This window comes from Heloderma suspectum, chromosome 2 (genome assembly GCF_057233095.1).
Source record: "Heloderma suspectum isolate Gila_16-S chromosome 2, 16-S_ref, whole genome shotgun sequence".
Lineage (NCBI taxonomy): Eukaryota > Metazoa > Chordata > Lepidosauria > Squamata > Helodermatidae > Heloderma > Heloderma suspectum.
Genome location: NC_139459.1, coordinates 166,450,278 through 166,469,743, shown reverse-complemented (window position 1 = coordinate 166,469,743; position 19,466 = coordinate 166,450,278). Strand labels below are relative to the sequence as shown.

The window sequence follows — 19,466 nt, the reverse complement described above, 5'->3', positions numbered from 1 at the left end:
ATGCAGATAAGAACAATGCATTATCAGAGCGATGTTCCCACCCCATGGTGAATTTTATTGCAGATGACTCTGGAAATGCAAGGAAAACTTTGCATGTATGGACATTTCATATGGTGAGTGCTTGCTTTTAGCAGGGAGGGATTATTTGTGCCAAAGATGAACAAAATATGTCCTAATTCTTCAGCAAGAAGAATTAAAGAATGCTCTTAACTGTATGAAACCCCAATCCCCCTCCCCACAACACACCAGATCTCAGGTAAGTAGGGCTGGGCGCTGAAAGTCTTGATTGATGGTACTGGATGAGATCCTGTATTCTAAATCCTACAGGAAGTATATTGTTCAGACTATATAAATGTGAATTTTTAAAAACTATTTTGCCCTGAAATACAGCTCTCATTGAGGAAGGGTGCTTCTAGACAAGGCTTTTAATGTGCAGTCGCCCTACCTCATTCATGGATTTTATTGGGGGGGCGGGATTAGACATTGGTGACATTCATTTGTAACCCTCCCATGTTTTCCCACGGCTTCTTCTGTCCTTTTTCTTACCAGAAAAAAATCTGCTAAGGAAGACAACATGGGATAATTGCACAGTGCCTTCTCGTTGGTAGTGCTAGGAGCCCTTCGTCTGGAAGCACTCAAATAGCGGGGTATATCACATGAAACCTTCTCCACTCAAAAGGTAACATCCACTCACAGATTCATTTGGTACTGCAGTGTTGTCTGAGGTACCGAGATATTCTTGCCACCCTGAGCAGCTCCATTGATTAATCCAAGAAATAAACTCCAATGTTCCAAAGGCTACAGAGGTTCAACACCCTTATTACATGATGTGGCTACTTGGGATGGAAAAAATGACTTGTGCTGGGCTCAGCAAAAAGCCTAGCTTTGGCTGAAAATGGATAACTCTGTGTCTGGGTGGGGCTGTGCCACTTCAGACTGCAGGTGGGAGCTTAGTGCACAATTGAATACTCCTCTGTTCAAAAGCTACCCATTCTCAGTACTTAGCAAAGCAGGGTTTTGGAAACCTCGAGTATTACAGGCACTGCTTTAAAACTGTCACCTTCAAAGGAAAAAAACCCCATTGACCATGCTGCTGGGGATGATGGGAGTTGTAGTCCAACACATCAAGAGGCTGCCAGCTTGGGGAAGGCTCCTCCTCCTCCCAGTTTTGTAGCATTGCTCAAGCCCCAGAGTCCCTTGCAAACCTGCAGAGCCCAGGCCTGAACTGGAAGCCCCTTTCCAATGGGACTGATGCCAATTATGTAAACCCTTCTCCAAGCGGTGTTACTTTGCTAAGCTGATCACTTGCTGATGGTCAGGAATCATCAGCTGGTATGTCCTCAATGGGTAGTCTGGGACTTAACAAAAGAATTGGGGGCAGCCCTCCCATAAAAAAGGGTGAGGTACCCGCATCAGGTGGCAGAGTGGGAGGAACCCTGCCGCCACTAGGAGGGCCTGCTGCCACCAGTGGGTGCTCTGGAGACCCCCACCATTTGCTCTCCTGCTGTGGCATTTGTCATAGTGAGAGAGTGGCTGGCGAGGCTCTCTGGAGCAGCTGCACATGGTCTATTTCCCTCATTGCAAGCCCCCCAACCCAGCTGGAAGAAGTAGCTATGGGGCTCTCCAGCCACACAGCTCTCCATAGAGCCAATGTGGCAGTGGCAAAGGAAAGGGGGAAAGGACTGTGATGTGGCAAGAGAGCTTGTACTGGGGCTGAAAAGAATGTTAATCTCTCTTTCCTGTTTTGAGAGGGTAACACCCTTCAGAACTAAAGGAAGGGGCAGAGGTATGGATCCTGGAAGCAGAAGAGAGATGTGAGTTGACTGCTGCCCAAGCAGCCTTGAGAGGCAGTTTCTCCCTTTGGGGACCTGGTGCGGAGATGCACAAAAGCACATGCCAGAATAAATTAGCCTTTAAGGTGCCACAAGACTCTTCATTGTTTTTGCTGCAATCGACTAAAACAGCTACCCTCTAGAAACCACTGTAGAAGCGTCCGTTTGCTTCCACTAGGCTAGTCTTCCCCAGCCTGGTGCCCTCCAGATGTTTTGGACTTTTAACTCCCATCAGCCTCAGCCAGCATGGCCAATGATCAGGAATGCTGGGAATTGTGGTCCTAAACATTGGGAGGGCAGCAGACTAGGGAAGGCTGCGCTAGGCACTGCTTGTACATTTGTAAGTAAAGTGAATATTGCTGATACTTTTAAGACTCCAGCATTCTCTCCTCCAAAGGAAATTTAATGCTGCAGCTCTACTCCTGGAACTTCGCATAGCTTAAGGAGATGGGAGAAGCAAGAAACAATATAAGAGAGTGAGAGCAGATAAAAATGCCACTTTGGAAAGCATTATGTGCACGCACACAGACTTTTCCCAGTTACACCCACCCCAATCAAGCCACAAAAGCACATCGTGCTACAAGCCAGGACTGGGGAACTTCTCAAATAATTTTTGCATCTAAAGATCTTGGGTTAGGAAGCAAGATCAATTAATAGATGCGGCTCCTGATTCAAAGGCAAAATCAATATGGTGGATCCCTGCAACTAAAATGTGCGTTCTGTACGGCTGAATTCATTTCCAAGATACCAGGCAAAGAAACACAAAGGAAAGTTTAGAAAATTTATTAGCTAGTGTTTTGTTTTGTTTTCCCTTTGAAATATCAACACAAAACGCAGCAGCAGCAGCAGATGTACAGAAATAGCCTCGCCGGCATTAGACTCAGGCAAGATTTATAAATAAAGAGAAGGGCAGGATCAATGCAACAGCTGTGGGTAGAACTTCCCAGTGTGTTCCATTCCTAAAAACAAATCATTCTGTAGAACCCAGACCCCATGGTGCAACTCCACCTGGCTTCCTGGTGGGCAATTTTAGGTCAGAGGTCATCTGACTTTCACAGTCCAAATGTCTTCTCCCTGGTCAAAAGAGCCCCCCAGCCAGAAGCTCAGAACCTCGGCTGGATAATATGCTCTGCAGTGGCTTTCCCCAACCTGGTGCCCTCCAGACATTTTGGGCTACAGCTTCCAGCATGCCTAACCATTGGCTATGCTGGTTGGGGTTGACAGGAGTTGAAGTCCAACACATTAGGAGGGCACCAGGTTGGGGGAGGCTGCTCTACAGCTATTTTCAGGACAGAAGAGCCGTGCTGGATTGGATCAAAGGCCTGTCTAGTCCAGCATTCTGTTCCCAGAATGGCCAACCAGATCCCCCAATGGGAAGCCCAGATGCAGGACATGAGCACAACAGCACCCTCTCGCCCAGGAACTGGTATTCAGGGGCATACTGGAGGGAATATCTAGCCGTCATGACTAGTAGCCTTTGGTCACCTTATCCCCCATGAATTTGCCTAATCCCCTTTTCAAGCTGTCCAAGTTGGTGGCCGTCACTACATCTTGCGCAGAATCACTGGAAGGCTGTCTGCTCCAGGCCCCTCTTGCCTCCTATCCAGATTCTCTGCCTCATGTCCACATCCTGCAAATTCTGTCACGTGTAAATTAACCTTCCCATTCGGGTTGCCAAGCTGCAATCCAGAGATTTCCCCCCCACCTGCACCTTTAAACATGAGGCTGAATGGGGCAATGAGGCAGCAGCAGCTTCTCCCACCTGCCCCCCCTCCAGTCCTTTCATTCACCCCCCCCTTCCTCCACCTTCTGCACAGCACACATCTGCAGTCCCACTTGCTATAGCCAGCAAAAGAGAAGACAGAAGACAGGACCGTGGAATGCCACTGCCTCTTCTCCCATTTTGGCAACAAATTTGCAAGGTAAAGAGGGAACCTCAAGGTTGCCAATTGGAAATCTCATCCCCATCATAACACACTGCAAAAAGAGAACAGTGGGGTGCAGGGTGGGGAGTTGCTCCAGGCCAGGGCGGCCAGCCAGGCTCAACAAATACTTTTATTTTCACAGCATCCATGTAAGCTCCAGCTCTTGCCTGTGTTTTGGCCCCAGCCCTAGCAACTGAAACCAAGCTGCCACTCAGCTTCTTAAGCCATACATTTCCACTGAAAATAATCCTAACACTTCCCAGGTAAAAGCGGCCCACTGATGGCACAGCCCACTTCCGCATAGCACTAAATTTTCTCTATCCTCTAGTTCTGACCGGTGAGCTCTCCACCTTTATCCTCGAGATTTTTGTACCATTTTTGTATCATCCGTTCCCTAGCTTCCCACCCAGGCCTTTAAGAACTGGGATAGATCGGATGGAAATGCAGGCAGGTATACATGCTCAACCCCCCTGGCTGCATTTAGACAACACAATAACCCACACTAAAGGGTTGACTGTGGGTTGTTGTTGAAATGTGGGTTATCGTGTTGTCTGAACCCAGCTGCGATAAACAACAGTTTAACCATAAACAACCCAACAGTTCACACACAACCCAACAGCAAACCATGGGTTCTCTTCATGGGTTGTTTGTGGGTTATGAGCCATTGTTTGTTAGGGCAGCTGGGTTCAGACAACACGATGACCCACAGTTCAACAACCCACAAGTCAATGACAACCCACACTCAAACCTTGAGTGTGGGTTATTGTGTTGTCTGAACTTAGTCATTCCCTCTCCATCCCTTAAAGGGGCGTGAACATCTGGAGAACCCCAGTGGGCTGGACTGAGACGCTAGATGGGCTGGATTTGGCCCGTGAGCCTGAGGTTCAACACCCCTGACATTCCCACCAGGCTGTGGCTCCCAACCCGTATGTCACAAGATGGGCTGAAGTGGGCCCTTTGAAAAGTTAAGCCACTGTATTGGATGCATCCACTACTCCAGTGTTCCCCAATCTGGGGCTCTCTAGATGTGTTGGACTACAACTTCCATCGTCCCAGCCGGTGCTGGCCAATGCATCTGGAGGGCACCAGGTTGGGAAAGGCTGCACTACTTGATTGCCCCGTGAAGTGAGGACGCCCCTGTGCAGCACTGACTGTAGCCCTTCTCGGCCTCCTCCATCAACGTACGGTGCCAGGGATATCATCCAAACAGAAACATGAATTCCCTGATGCTGGCAGGTGTGCGGGAATCCCTAGGGCATCGCCATTCCCCAGAAATCACAATCCCATCCTCAAGCCCAGGGTGACTAGGCCAAAGGGAGGGCCAGAAGCAAGATGAACTGGGTTATTCTGCAGTATCAAGGAGGATACTGTCATATTGTCCCAGAAGCTGATTGTGAAGGTACAGACATAATTTTGGGAGCGTATGACTGAAGCATAGCTCCAATTTTAATCCAGAAGGCACCCCCCCAACCTCCTCCACCACCTGGATCCCAGGCAGCAACACTTTGGGGAAATGCAGGAGGTCAACTTGGGTCCTCTGGATCTGGGTTGTGCATTAGCGCCCTCTAGTGGTTACACTTCGGGCCATGCACATTTTGCAGAAGCGCAAGAACGTTCACAATGTGTACTGGGCACAATCTTTGGCTGCCTGAGAATTGCAGCTTCTATTTCCCCCAGCCCAACCCTCCAAGCAGGTCTCTAGCCCTTATGGTTACCAAGATATGTTTGAAACCATGGAACCAATGCTTGGGGTTGGGTGGGGGGAATCTCAGAAGCCGGAGGGGTAACTGAAGAAGATCAGGAGGACGGGACAGTGCCCTGCATAGCGCCTTGCCCGTAATTACCGTGTGCAGAATGAATGATGCCAAATCTCCCAGGACTGTCCATGCTAGGAGATGAGGTCCGAGGTAACCTTTTAAAGCCAGGTCGTTGTTTTTAAATTGGTGGTAGAATGGGAAGGAAGATCCATCTGAGCAAGCTGTCTGCCTACTATCCTGCCTCTTCTACAGCTTTCAAAGCAACATCCCTTGGGAGGAAACAGCAAAATGAGTGCCCACCTCCACTGCATCACGGCCTGCCAATAAATAAAGAGGGCAGCGACACAGAGCAGGGCCAAGAAAGCCAGGGCAGGTGGCTGCAAGGCTGAAGGGGTGGCATTTCTGAAATGACAACACCAGTGTGGCCAGTGCAAATATTTCACGGCGAGCAGAAATGGGTGCACCCAAGAAATCCAGGGACTGTAGGCAGGCAAAGTGCACTGATGAGGAGAGCAAAACAGTAGCCCTTGCAACTTCTTTCCGCATTCTCCACCACCCCAAAGGAGAAGGGAAAGGAATCAGGGTGGTTGGGGTGGTGGAAGAGGTTTCAAGTTCAGCCACAGAGGTCTAGGTAGAGAGTGCGGACAAGTCGTATAAGTTAAAAACAGTCCATGTGCAAAATATACAGATGCCTTCCGTAGTAAGGGGCAGGTAGAGTGGGGCTGGGCTGAAATGCAATCATCTGGGGCTCCAGTGCCCCAACAGGATCTGAGGAAACGGAAGAGGGAATAAATGTGATTCAGTCCGGCACCTTGGAAATCCGAGGGGAAGGTGGGAACCTGCCCGCCTGCCCCCTCAGCCCCCCGATGCCACCACGGTGCCGGAGTGTCAGCAGACGGGCTCAGCGGACTCCTGGTGCTGGTCACACGAATTTGTACTGTCCCCAGCGTGGTGGATTGCCTCTGAATGCATCGTCTCCAATGCTGAGGTTCGCTGACTGATTGGAGGGCGGATGGGATTTGACCCCTGTTCTGCTAACTGGATAGCTGTTCGCTGAGATCTGGCAACACTGACCGGGTTGGTTTTCCAGCAGGCCATGATGGGCTGGCAGTAATACGCAGAGCAGGAAAACGTGCTACGGTTTCTCATGGTTCTCTGTCGGACAGTCGGGGTGGGGGAGACGAAGACACATGTGCGGAGAGCAGCGGGCTGCCAGGGAAGAGCCTTGGCTCAGAAGCAAGCCGGTTTGGTGAGGCCATCTCCAAAGACGCCAGGAGGTGGGAGACGCAAGGAAATCTGCCCCTGAAGGGCCACGGCACTTCCCAGCCCCAGGCCTCTGCAGGGGAAACCGGGTGGCTGGCGAGCGAGGCGGCTTTCGTCAGCGCCCCTTGCTGAGGGAGGACGAGGAAACCATGGGCCCACCCGCTCCGGCACCTTTCAGCCCTCCGTCTCACCGCGCCCGGGGCCCCAGAGCAGAAGAGGCCCGTCCCCACGATGGCCCTTCTTGGGGCAGGGGAGGCCCCACGTACTCAGGGGTGGCGCCCATGCACTTCATCTGGATGTGACGCCCAGAGCCTGCTTCATGTTTTCATACACCACGTAGCTGATGCTGACGGCAGGAATCACCTTCATGAAGTTGGGGGCGATGCCGCGGTAGAGGCCCAGCACCCCTTCCCGGGAGAGGATGTGCCGAAAGAGCCCCAGCATGGTTAATTGGGGGGCACCCTCAACGGATGCTACAGAGAGAGAAGGAGAGACAGCAGAGAGATCAAGGACACCGTGGGCTTGTTTGGACTCACAGAGTCAGGCTGCCAGGCCATCTAAGGCTCTGGGGACAGCGCCTGGGAGCTGCAGGTAATGCCTGGCAGACCAAGGGATGAAGCCTGGTGGGGCCGGGCCGGGCCAACTGGGGTCAGAGGGCAGAGCCCTGCTGTGCCTCCTGCCTCAAGGTGGATCTTGATGGGACTCTGTGTGTGCGCGCGCGTGTGTGTGACATGAATGGCAAAGCAATACAGAGAGAAGCCGGGCTCCCCTTCATCGCTGCCCCTCACCCTGAGAGTTTACTCCTCCTTTTCTCGGAGAACCTGAAAAAGCAGAACCTAAAGCTATCTCTAAAAATATTTATTTAGAATTATTTGTAGGACACCTTTAAGGGCGGAGCCCTCTCAGGGATAATAACCACACCAAGTGAGTACAGTAACAAAAATCCATAAGAATGTTTTCAATAAAAATCCATGAAAACAGATTACCCATAAAAAGCAATTAAAACAGGACCTTGACAGAAATTCCTGTCAAACCCTCAGGCTCAGCAACTGTAAGGATAACCGCTTGTGTTAACAGGGCCCAGAGCAACAACTTCCCTCAGGATCTGCAGAGTGGCCATGTTCCTTAAGCCTTCCGGTCTCTCCCTTTTCTCTCCTCAGTGCTCCCCGTTTCCTCCCCACCGATCTCTTATCAACCCACCTCCCATCATCAAGAAGATTTCCCCCTGGATTCACTCCCCTGCCCTTGGGCCCCAGGCCAGGGCCACCGTCAGGGCTCTGCTTGGAGATAAGACTGGACCACGCTGCCCGCTCACCTTGGGCCTGCATCCGGGTCCGCACCAGGGCCAAGGGGTAGCTGGCGATCTGGCCACAGGTGCTGGAGACAGTGCCGCAGGCCAAGAGCACCAGGACCCCCGGGTCAGGGGTGTCCTTGCTGTACTTCTGCAGCCAGGTGTTCTTCAGGGTCTGCAGCAGAAAAAAGGGAAGTTTAGCATGGGACAGGGCAACGTGGCCATCCAGAACAGGGGTGCAGGAGAGGTGGGAAGGAGGCAGCTCCCTTGCTGAGCCTTGGAATCTGGTGAGGCCTCCCTTCTACCACCGGGCAAGGGAAAGAAAGAGCTCATACAAGGGTGGGTGGGGCCTCTGGAAAGGGCCCCAAAGGAACAAGGCTCCCAGGACTGTGCTCTTCCACAGATCCGTGCAGAGGAGCGGCAGTCGGTGGCAGGGAAGGCTGGGCCCCCACCCAGTTCATGTCAACCCGCTGACCTCATAAACTGCCAGGTCGATGCCAGCATAAGGGATGATGCCCAGCATGTTTGGCAGGTAGCCTTTGTAAAAGGCACGGACCCCTTCCTTCTGCAGGACCTGCCTGGCACAGTCAGCCACTCCCGAGTACTGACCCGTCTTGCGGAGGGCCAGCCGCGTCTTCAGGACCTGGAGGTGGGAGGAAAAAGGGTGATGAGCTAAAGGGCCATGGTCCCTCTCTCATCTGACACCTGAAAGTAGCAGCATCCGGGAGACCGCGGGGACAACCTGTGGCCCTCGGCCTAATCTCACATGGTTCCTCAGCCTGATTTCAAAAGCCCTCTGCAAGTGATCACAACTTGATGGCAGCCCGATGGGTGGGGAGGAAGAGGGGAGAGTGCGAGGGAGGGTGGCAGAGAGAGAGAGAGAGAGTGAAAAGGGGGTGGCAGAAAGAGAGCGAAAAGGGGGTGGCAGAGAGAGAAAGGGGGTGGGCATGCTCTGGCCCTGCCCACTGCTGGTTTTAGCCCTGCCCACAACTAGCATATGCTCCCCCATAGATCCCCCTCTCCAGGGAATGGGAGTCTCAAGAGGAAGAAGGTTCCCATCCTTGCAGTAGGAGGTGCTTTTTTTCTTTTTTAGGAACTGCCTTTTACTGAGTCAGGTTAATGGTCATCCATCCAGTTCTGATTTTACTAGGATATTGGATAGAGCTCTTTCCCAGATCTTAAGAATGTAAGAAGAGCCCTGCTGGATTAGACCAAGGGTCCATCCAGTCCAGCATTGTACTTAACCATCTTTCATTAGAGAAAACATGGACTGAACACCCTGCTCATCCTCCCTTCTCCATTTGAACCATGTGGTACAGCCTCTTTACTAGGTGAAATCTGTCTGGAGTTAGTCATAAATTAGATGAAGGTGAATAAATTGAAACTCAGTCCAGGCCAGTCGGAGTTGCTCATGCTGGGCAGCCCTACTTCCTGTGGAGTGGTGGAAAAGCCTATCTTGGGCGGGGGTCACACTCCCCACAAAAGGCCAGGTTCGTCACTGGGGAGAATTCTTGGATATTGGCTGCCTCTTGCATACCTAGGCTGGGCCAGAAGCACATTTCTTTGGATGATTTGCAAACTGCACCACTTCCTGGGAAATAGGGACATGAATACATGCCCTGATAACCTTTCCTTTAGACTACTGCAATGTGCTCTCTGTGGGTCTGCCCTTGGTGGTCTTTTGGAAATTACATCTAATCCAAAACAGGGCAACCAGATTAAGATCTGTCATTAGTTGCTCCTGCGGTTTTTAATAAGCTGCATTGGTTGCTGATTTGTTTCCAGGCTAAATTCAAGGTGCTCACCTTTAAAGCCCTTTGATACTCAAGGCAGCGCCTTTTTCCATATGTCCCTTGCTGACCTTTAAGATCTAGAGATGAAAACCTTTTGGCCATTTCATGGTCTGTTAGGCTGTTGGCCACTGCCAAACATGCCTTTTCGATAAGCTTTAGCATCAGTTTCCCAACCCAACGCAACGCAACAGATTCCAGTCCTTGCTCTTTAAAATGGGTGATTAAGACCATCTTTTTCAGATAGGCTTTTGATTATTAGTGTTCTTTTTTTTAAATGCCAGACCTGGTTTGACTTGTCCATCTTCTGTTTTATTGTTGTTTTAAGATTTTATCTGCATTGTCAGAAACGGACTTGTTAGGATGGAGAGCAGATTAAAAACACCATAAGCAAGCAGAGCTTGGATTTTATCTGTGCAAAGAATGCCCTCTTCCCCTGAGATATCGGCCTTCCTAGCACAGCAGCCACAAGCTAATATCCAGGACGACACAGAAGTGCAGCCCCGTGACAGTCAGTCTGCTGTGAGGAACACCCCATGGCCGCCATTCTCCCTGAACCCCATGTGCGCTGACCTGGGCCCCCGGTGGCTTATCACAGCAGATCCAAAACAGAAAGCAGACTCCTCTGCAGTTTCCCCCAGGACAAGGTTAGGCCAAACATGCTTGCAGTATCCAGCCTTGCCACCAGTCCCTTGCAGAAAAATCCAGCTCCTCCTTGGCCCTGTAGGGCCGCGAGCTCTTCTCAAGGCTACATCCCTAAAACCACGCCGTTCAGCATATAACAAGACAGCCGACTACGCAAGAAGCTAATGGGTTGCATAAGGGGGGGGGGCTCCTCCAATTGGGACGGGAGGGAGTTAGATTGCCCCTCAGGTGAGTGCATCAGCTCGCCCAGCTGCTAGCCAGAGAAAAAAGGCTCTGTGTATCCTCTGCCATCTCTCCAGTTTACAAAAGCAGCTGCCAGTGGCAGGATTTGATCTCATTAAAGACTCAGAAGTCGAATGCATTCAGAGCAAGAAATTCCATGCAGGAAGGCAGGGAGATCTGAGCACGCCCTGGATGGCACCATCCTGGTGGGAAAAGACATTTTCTGGAGCCCAACTTGGCCCGGCAATGCTGCCAGGCTCTCGCAGATGTTGATAACCGGCAGCAGACACAGAGCTGTTCCGCAAGCTTTATACTACCAAAGGGGGGTGGCCTTACCTCCATGGGGTAGATTATGGTTTGTGCTGTGGCACCAGCCAGCGAGCCAGCAATAAATCGCTCCTGCACCCTCAGCGTCTCCTGTTGCCCACGAATTGCCCGCTTGATCTGCAATGAGAAGCAATGGATTGAGGCCCTCAGGAAATGTCGGAGGGCCTGTCCTTCACCTCTACAGACTGAGCAAGGGAAACGTTGTGTGAGCAAAGGACGCTGCATCTCATTTTGACACCTGGGGAAGGATGCTTTGGTGCAAGGATGCCCACTCAGAAAGGATTCCCATGGATTCACGATGACTGGTTGGGGGTGACGCCACCCTGACTGCCCAAGATACAACCCCTTCCAGCATGGCACCAACAGGCTAATATACATATCCACAATACATATATAGTCAAGCAGGATAAAGATAGATATATACAGATATATATCTTTTATACTGCTTAAATATATATTCATATATATGCACATTCGTACACACACACACACACACGTGTGTGTGTGTGTGTGTGCATGCGTGTGCGTGTATAGCTGCAGCCTCCTCCCCAGGCCAGCTGTACCTGCTCGTAGGCCATGAATTTGATGGCAGACTCAGGGGCGATCTTGAGTACGTTGATGCCATTGCCTCGCCAGAGCGAGCGGATGCCTCCCTCGCGGATCATGCCCTGCAGTCCTCCTAAGACATTCATGTTGTTGCTCTTCGAGGCATGGACCTATAACAAGGAGAAGCCACAGCGGGTCATCACATGGGCAGGAAAAAAAGAGACCGTCTCCCTTCTCCCTTACGCAGGCCTGGCTTGACAGCAGCAGCGACCATGGCTGTATTTTTGCAGGGGCTCAAGGAAGCAGCATGCGTTGTGGGAGCTCCACCCCAGCATCCTTTGCAGCGCGGCAAAAGGTCTGTCAGATTTTGCAATGCAGGCCTTTGGGGAGACAAAGGAGGCAGCTTGCCAAATGTGCCAGAACTAAGAGCGCTTTGACACTGTCAGATGCAAAAATATACCAGAATTCAAATCTCTTGCTGCAGCGGTCATGTGGGCAGCAGTTCTTAGTGTAGCCCGCAAATCTCAAGCAAGGGTGTGAGTGGGAGAATGGGCTGGAAAGCGGTGCCCCCCACCACCTGCCCCATGCTTTACTCTCCTGTTGCCCCAACCAAGCATAAACAGAAGTTCTGGCTTGGTATCCTCTTCTCCCCTAACCAGTACAGCACCCATGAAAACAGAGTGGGGTGGGGGCATTCCTCCCTCTTTTCTCCTTCTCCGTTTGTCAGCATGGATTGCAGGAGTACTGCTAGAGGAGTGGAGTGGAAGAGGGTGCGGATTTGTTTGTTTTTTGCAAGAGAGCGGATGGGGAGAAGAGAAGGGGAAAAACCTATATCCTCTTAAACTATGTTAAGTGTGAGAGGAAGGGGCTGCAGCTACTAGCTGAGAGAAAGAGGAGAGTGCAGGAACACACAGCCGGCCCTACCATTAGGCCAGTAGTGCAGACACTCATCCCGAGGGCCAAATTCCATTTTGGAGAAACTCTCAGGGGCCGCATTGCAAGAGTGGACAGGGTTGAAGGCAAAAGGGGTGGGGAATATTGTAGCTTAACTCTCCTACTGTCAGTAACCAAGCCCCAGGAGAGGCATTTCAGCCTTGGAGAATGGGGTGGGGGGATTGCTAGGACACCACCAAATTAGTGGTGGTTGGGGAAAAGGGAGTGGAGGGCCAGATTTGGCCCCCAGGCCTAAGGTTCTCCACCCCTGCATGAGACCAAGTGAGGCAGCCATATCAGGCAGCTGATTATGGGTGTCATGAAAGGGTAGCAAATCACTCATTGTTTAATGTATTACTAGTATTTTTGTGGTTGCTGTTTTTATTACCGGGGAGAGCTGCTTGTGGGATGTCCTGCCTCAGATGCCAGGATGATTTAGCCAGCCTTGGGTACTCTGCATCTTGACAGGGGTGGGGATGGCCAGGTGGCAGCTGCTGTTCTGCCCCAGGCAGAAAAGTGTCTTGGGCTGGCACCGACTGGAGGAAGCCAAGCACGGTGTTTCTCCTCTGGCAAAATGTGTTCAACTACCTGTGGCCTCAGATCCCCGAGGGCCGGGGGAAGACTGCAGCACAGCTGCAGCCTTCTCTGTGCCTCTGGATGCAGCCCTTGGATTGCACACCCCTTCACGTGTGCCCCCATAACATACCCTTTCACAGAGGACAGCAAGATGAGGCTAAAAACTGGCTTGCAAGCAGACTGGCCTTCCCAAAGAGGGAGAGCTCACAGGTCTCCCACCCAGCCACTTCCCCCAGCACCCCCAACACCCTCCAATTTACTATCCTCAAATGTTCCAGGCAGGGCATCCCAGCCCACCACAGCGGTGGTCTTCACCTGTAGTGTGATGGCAGGGGCAGAAACGAAAAGGTGTAAGGCACACTTCACTGGCATGCTGACATCCAGCAAAGAGGACAGTTCTGCTGTACGCCAGGCTTGTTGAGCAGCAGCCTTCCCCAGCTTGGTGCCTTCCAGTGGCTGGGACTACAACTTCCACCATTCCCAGCCCACTAGGTTGGGGAAAGCTGTTGTGGACACCAGATTCTCAGTGAACACCTCACTGGAGGAGAATGCTGGCTTTGCATTTGGAATTCTGGAAAGAGTGAATCAGACAAAAAGGTTGCTTCTTCACCAGCCTCCTCAAAGCTGGTGCCCTCCAGATGTGTTAGACTAAAACACCCATTGTCACCAGGTAACTGGTGGGGTGATGGGAGTTGTAGTCCCACACATCTGGAGGGCACCAGCTTGGGGGAAGCTGTTCTGCACGTTTGTTTTCGCGGTCAACTTTGAAATGTGTTGGGGCATCAGCTGAGGAAATGAAACACTCCCCTGACCTGTGGTCTTCTGCACTTTGAGCATTTCTTTTTATGTGGTCCAGCCCTCTCTCTTTCTGCAGCTTTCACAGGGAGTGCAAACTGGCCACCACACACACAAAGTGGCATCCTGGGCTGAAACGTGGCCCCTTTTCCTGTAGTGCTGCCTCCGCCTAGGAACGGCACCACCTTTCCAGGTGCCATAGCAGAATGAAGTCCTGCTCCCTGTCCCCACCCCGGTTTCTTGGCTGCTCCTTGCCTGCATGAAAACTTTCAGCCGGTCCAACGGGGCAGTTCCGGTCCTGGAGACAGCACCAGCCATGGCTCCAGCAATGAGTTGTTTCCACCACATCCCTGTTTTCTTCTCCTTCTCGGAAAACTCATCTGGGACAGTGAGGCACTCGCCAATGTCAAGGACCTGCCAAGGAATGCAATCAGAACAGGAAATCCAAAGGGAGGACATGCCACGCTGCCCGCATCTGATGAAAGAGCGCCTGTCACGGAAACATCGCCAGGTTCAAGTCAAAGGAATGGGCAAATATTTGAAATGTTCCAAAATGTCAAATTACACCAAATGCTGATGTTATAGTGGTATTTTTTTAATGGGGATTTTTTTACACTGAGCATCGAAATTCAAGTGCTGTTTTAGGTTCGTTGGCACTGCTGCAAGAGGGCTTCAGGGCAGATGTCTGGGGCCCCACTCAGCAGAATGCGCCAGAGGGCTCCCAAACACAGCAGGGCTGCCTTGCCACATTTTGAAGGAAGTGAAGCAGTGGAGGCTGGTGGCTCTGATGTCGGTGGGGCAGTGCATCCGCTCTGGATTTCAGTCAGAACTGGCCAGAACTCTAAAGGAGCTATCCAAGGTTTGGAGCACCCTGGATAGCTCCTTTAGAGTTCTGACAGAAACCCCGAGCAGATACACTGCCCCACTGACATCAGAACCACCAGCCTCCATTGAAGTGAAGCAATATGTATTACCACCGGGGGAGCGGGGGGGGGGGGACCATTTAGTCCAGAGTCTAACATTACTTGACTGCACTACGGCCTCCTGATCCTTTTGATTCAGGCAGGTGTCTTATATGAAATTTCATGAACTGCCAACCAGCTGTCAAATGCTTCATGTCAGCTGTCAGCTGTATATCAACACTCAAGTATCCAGTATTGTAATCCTATTTTAAATGTCAAATGCAAAATGTAATTGGGCGTTAAATATGGATATCAAATATTTTTGATGGTTGTTTGGATAAAATCCAATGAATTAATTTTTCATATCAAGAGAACATGCCTAAGGGAATTTCTGGAAGCAAATTAGGCTGTACCACACCAGGCAGCAGGGGGAGGACTTACAAGACTGAATGTTCTTCTGTACAAAAAGCAAACAAAAAACAAATCCCTGCATACGGAAAACTAGACGTTAGGGCGAAGAGTTTTAGCCACTTTGCTAGTTTTTTATGTGCAGGTTTATTTTTTGTATGTAGGAGCATTCAGTCATATGAGGCCTCACTTGCAGTTAGAAGTGGTACACCCCTGACACGAGTTTACCACTCCAGTGGGAACTAGGCCTCGGTTTCAGTTCAACTGCAGGCACCTATTTGGTCCATTACTTTCCCCAGAAAAGCTTTTAAGTCCCTGGATGTTATGCTTAAGCATCCTCCTGTAATGGGATCACTTCCAGAGTACCATGCCTCGAAAGGAAGCGTACCATCATGATATACTTGGAAGGACAGAAATTACATGGGAAATCTCAAGCTTGAACAAACTGCATCGTGGCCTAGACTGGAGGTAATCCCTTTTTAAAGGGAGGGAAAATTCAAGGTTCCTCTCCCCACATTCTGTGACTTTGATGCTCCAGAGGGGAGGAAACACTCTGCCTCCAGAACTGTAGCCACAGTGGGTGTCCAAGAAGGGCTGGGCCCCTCCTGGATATTCCACATCTCTTTTCTGAATGTTCAGCTTGCACATATATATACATTTGTGAGCGTGTGCGCGTGCGTGTGTGCGTGGCTTGGTCTCCAGCCCTTTTAATGAATGAAGAAATTGTGCAGGCAAGGTTCTGTTTCATTCACCTTCAACTGATGGGCTGTAAATCATAACCCAAAATTGGGTTAGGAGGGCCCATAACCTGGGACAAAGCACATGATTTGCTTGAGTAAGGCCCTGGGGTTTAATCCCTGGCATTTCTAGTGAAAGGCTGTAAGGCAGAGTAGGAGACCTCAGACCTTGTGGAATCCATTTTTGTTTGTTTTTACTAGAACCCCGAGTTCAGCTGACCACAGCCAGGCACAAAATAGTGGCTTGGAGGAGCAGGACCACACACACAAGCGTGCACGCGTATACACACACGCAAAATTAAGTAACAAGTTCTGGGCACATGCTTAGGACAGAAGATGTGGTGGAAAAATGCAGGAGAGTTACAAGTGGAAAACAAGGAGATCTGGACCCCATGCCATAAAATTCTGTGAATGAGATGATGGTGTGATAAAAGCCTCATCTGGAAGCATCCTCGTTATAAAACAGTTTCGTAAGTTCTTTTACGATCTGAGGTGGTCACACCAGGGAATCATTGACATTTTCTTCCTTTCAGACTTTTAGATGGAGAAAGAGCAAGAGAATTACAAGGATGGGTGTGTATAATAATAATAAAGCCATTAAGGGCACAATCTTATGCATGCTTAGATAGAAAAAAAAATGGCTGGCTGGGGAATGCTGGTAGGGCTTTTTCTGACTAAGCATGCATAGGATTGCACCCTTAAAGTGGGTCCTACTAGGTTGGGACTAATAGCGGGACCTGATTATCACAGGTTGGGGATGGCTGTCCTGCACAATTGCTCAAAGAGCAAGAAACTTGCTCGCAGCTTCCAGTGTCCTGGCCAAGAAAATTCAAAGAGCACTGGGAATGACTGCCCTGCACTTCGCACTTTAATTTCCTTAAAATCCTGTAATCAAATCACTTGACATGTATTCAACTTCGGGTGCTTAGGCTCTTGCTCTTTTGTGTCGACTGACGCCTGATGCTCTCCCACCCCACGCTGTGGGGGTCCCCACCCCCGTGTTCCAAGAATCCTGGCCACGGAGCTGCTACAGCCCACTTCCTATGCCAAAGGCTTTGCTACACCAGCTGATGATCTGCTGCAGATCCTGTTACAGGGCAGTCATAGTTTCATGCTGAAAACATTCTGGTGCTCGAGGACTCGCATGATTTAATAAGATGAAGGAGAAGATTACACACGCACGCACACAGGCGGTCATTTTGCAGGGAATTCCGTGTTGTAGGAAAAGGCATGGGCAATGTTAATACAGGTTAAGCCTGAGCACTGACTAAGGGTCCTTGAAGCCCCTTTGCTTTGGCCTCTTTCTAGCTGGACTGGAGAGCAGAGTCGACAAGCCCACACCTGGCCTGTCTGCAGATCAGCCCGCTGTGTTCCTGGCACTAATCTTCAGCGGCTTTCTTTTACATGCATTCTTCATCCACTCTGGATTGTGGATTCGCCCTTTTACCTGTTTTTTTTTTTTTAGGATGGCGAAAATGGGGGGCACAAAAAGGAAAGAAGCAAATCTTGAGGCACTGTCATTGTGCAAAGTAAAGAGGATTTTGAAATTCCGCAGGCAAGCTGCAGCTAGGGAGACCTGGGTTCAAGTCCTCATTCAGCTGTGCAGCTCACAGATGACTTCGGGCTCGTTGGTCTCAACCTAACCTACCTCACAGGGTGGCTGTAAAGATAATATGGGTGTGGGGAAAGAGCCATGTATGCTGCCATGATGAGCTCCTTCAGTGAAGAGTTGAATACCACTACAAGAAAATCAATGAATTTGTCCAAACTTAATTGCAGGGAGGTTTTATATAAAGAAGCTGGTTAGCACAGAGCTTATCGGAGACAGACATGGGCAGCCTCCCCCAACCTGGTGCTCTCCAGATGTGTTGGTCTACAACTCCCAGCATCCCCCAGCCAGCAGGTGTCCAGTCATTCCCAGTTGGGAAAAGCTGGACAAGGGGATGAGAAACAGCTCCTTTCGGCAGAGCAGGAGTGCATGATCCTGTCAACTGATCCAGTCACATCCCCGCCCAAGGTATTGCTCTTTTCTACCAAAGTGGCGGACCACAAACCTCATCCTGCACTGAACCATGTGTTTGTGTCCAATGTTAGTGCCACCTAGAGTAGGCCCATTGAAATGAATGAGATTTAGGTTAGGCTAACATTGGATACGACCCATGGATTCCATAACTGCTCACACCTGTCGTAGCCCCTACAAGCCATGCTGGACAGAGGGTGACACAGGATGGATCCTGGACACAGGATGCAGGGCTTCACCGTTGGTTTGATCTTGATGGGAACAGCCTAGTGGCTTTGAGAGGCAAAGGGAGGGGGAGCAGAACAAGAAGCCTGGATCCATGCCTAAGCATTCTGAGGCAGCCAACAGGTCAGGGAGAGGGGAGGAAGCGCCAGCAGCAAGAGCGTTCAAGCCCTACCATGTCGTGTTCCCCCAGGATGGACTCCAAGCCTTTGGGGTGCCTGTGGTTGGCCTCCCACAGCTCAGCCAGGGCCAGCAGCCGTGAATCGCCATAGGTCCCCGAGGGCCTCTGGGTGCTGGGGCCTTTCCTGACAGGAGAGAGCTCTTCCATGTTGGGATGCTGCGGAAAGGCGAGGGGGCCACTGCAAGCAGGGCACACCATAAAACCCTCCTGCAATCTGCTAATGGGATTGAGGGGCTAAGCAGTGGAGAAGGGAGGGGCTTGGGTGGAGGAGCCAATCCCAGCTGCACCTGTGGATTACAGACACAGGGGCAGGAAGGGGACCTGCCCAAAGTCAAGCAGGGAACTGGAAGCGGGGAAAGAAACAGAATCCCGGAGAAGGGTTGACCGCAAGCTATTTTGGTGCCCAAGGTAGCAAGTCCAAATGGTGCCCACCACCCACCAAATGAGCATGGGGCATCACCCATCAGGAGGTTTCCCTGCACAAACTCCACTGAAATGGATGGGATGAGCAACTACCCTTGCTCTTGCGCAGTTCAAATGGGGCTTGTGTAGGAGAGCTTCCCCAGATTGCATCCCACAGCTCAGATCCTGGCGCCTCCCACTCTGCCACCATCCGAACAAACTTGCCACTTGAGGCAGCCCTCTAGTTTGTGGCCCGAGAGGGCAATCTGCCCATAAGTCCTATCTCTTCACCACTGTCCCACTCTAACCGCTAGGATCCTTGGCCCTCTCTCACTGCTGAGAATAACACCTGAAATTCCAACTGCCCCCATCTCTGTCAGTCTCAAAGCACCGCAGGGAACAAAGGTATAAGAGGCTGCTGGGGGCACTGGGTCTTGGGATGTGTGGATTTAAAAAATCTGTTCCACCAGTGTTTTGCATGTTGTCAGGCGTCTTTCATTCTGTTGATGGCTCATTGATGGAATCAGATTATTCTCAATTTCCCGAATTTGCATTTGTGTTGTGAAGTGAGCACTTGCACAAATGCGCACTTATGCGCAAATCCCTCCAAATCTGCGTTTTCATGCTTTAGCCTGTGGGGGTGGGGAGGAAGTTCGCATTTTCGGTCGGTGTTTTTTAAAAAAATCTATCTT

General features: G+C 50.8%; 1 protein-coding gene across 9 annotated transcripts in view; it reads right to left on the bottom strand.

The window, feature by feature from the left end:
* Window positions 1-1,167: 1,167 nt before the first annotated feature.
* Window positions 1,168-19,466, bottom strand: part of LOC146353133 (mitochondrial adenyl nucleotide antiporter SLC25A23-like) — a 51,384-nt gene continuing 33,085 nt past the window's right edge. The window contains exons 5-11 of one of the 9 annotated variants that reach the window (XR_014787987.1): window positions 14,158-14,316; window positions 11,616-11,768; window positions 11,062-11,169; window positions 8,544-8,711; window positions 8,093-8,243; window positions 5,602-7,250; window positions 1,168-2,981 (exon numbers count right to left, since the gene is read on the bottom strand). Coding sequence is in view for 2 of the 9 variants with exons in the window: in XM_084835775.1 (XP_084691901.1) it covers window positions 7,848-8,243; window positions 8,544-8,711; window positions 11,062-11,169; window positions 11,616-11,768; window positions 14,158-14,316 (984 nt within the window). In the remaining 7 variants the exon portion in view is untranslated. Of the gene's footprint in view, window positions 8,244-8,543; window positions 8,712-11,061; window positions 11,170-11,615; window positions 11,769-14,157; window positions 14,317-19,466 lie in introns of all 9 variants that reach the window. The other 8 variants (XR_014787988.1, XR_014787990.1, XR_014787992.1 and 5 more) reach the window with 8 other exon arrangements.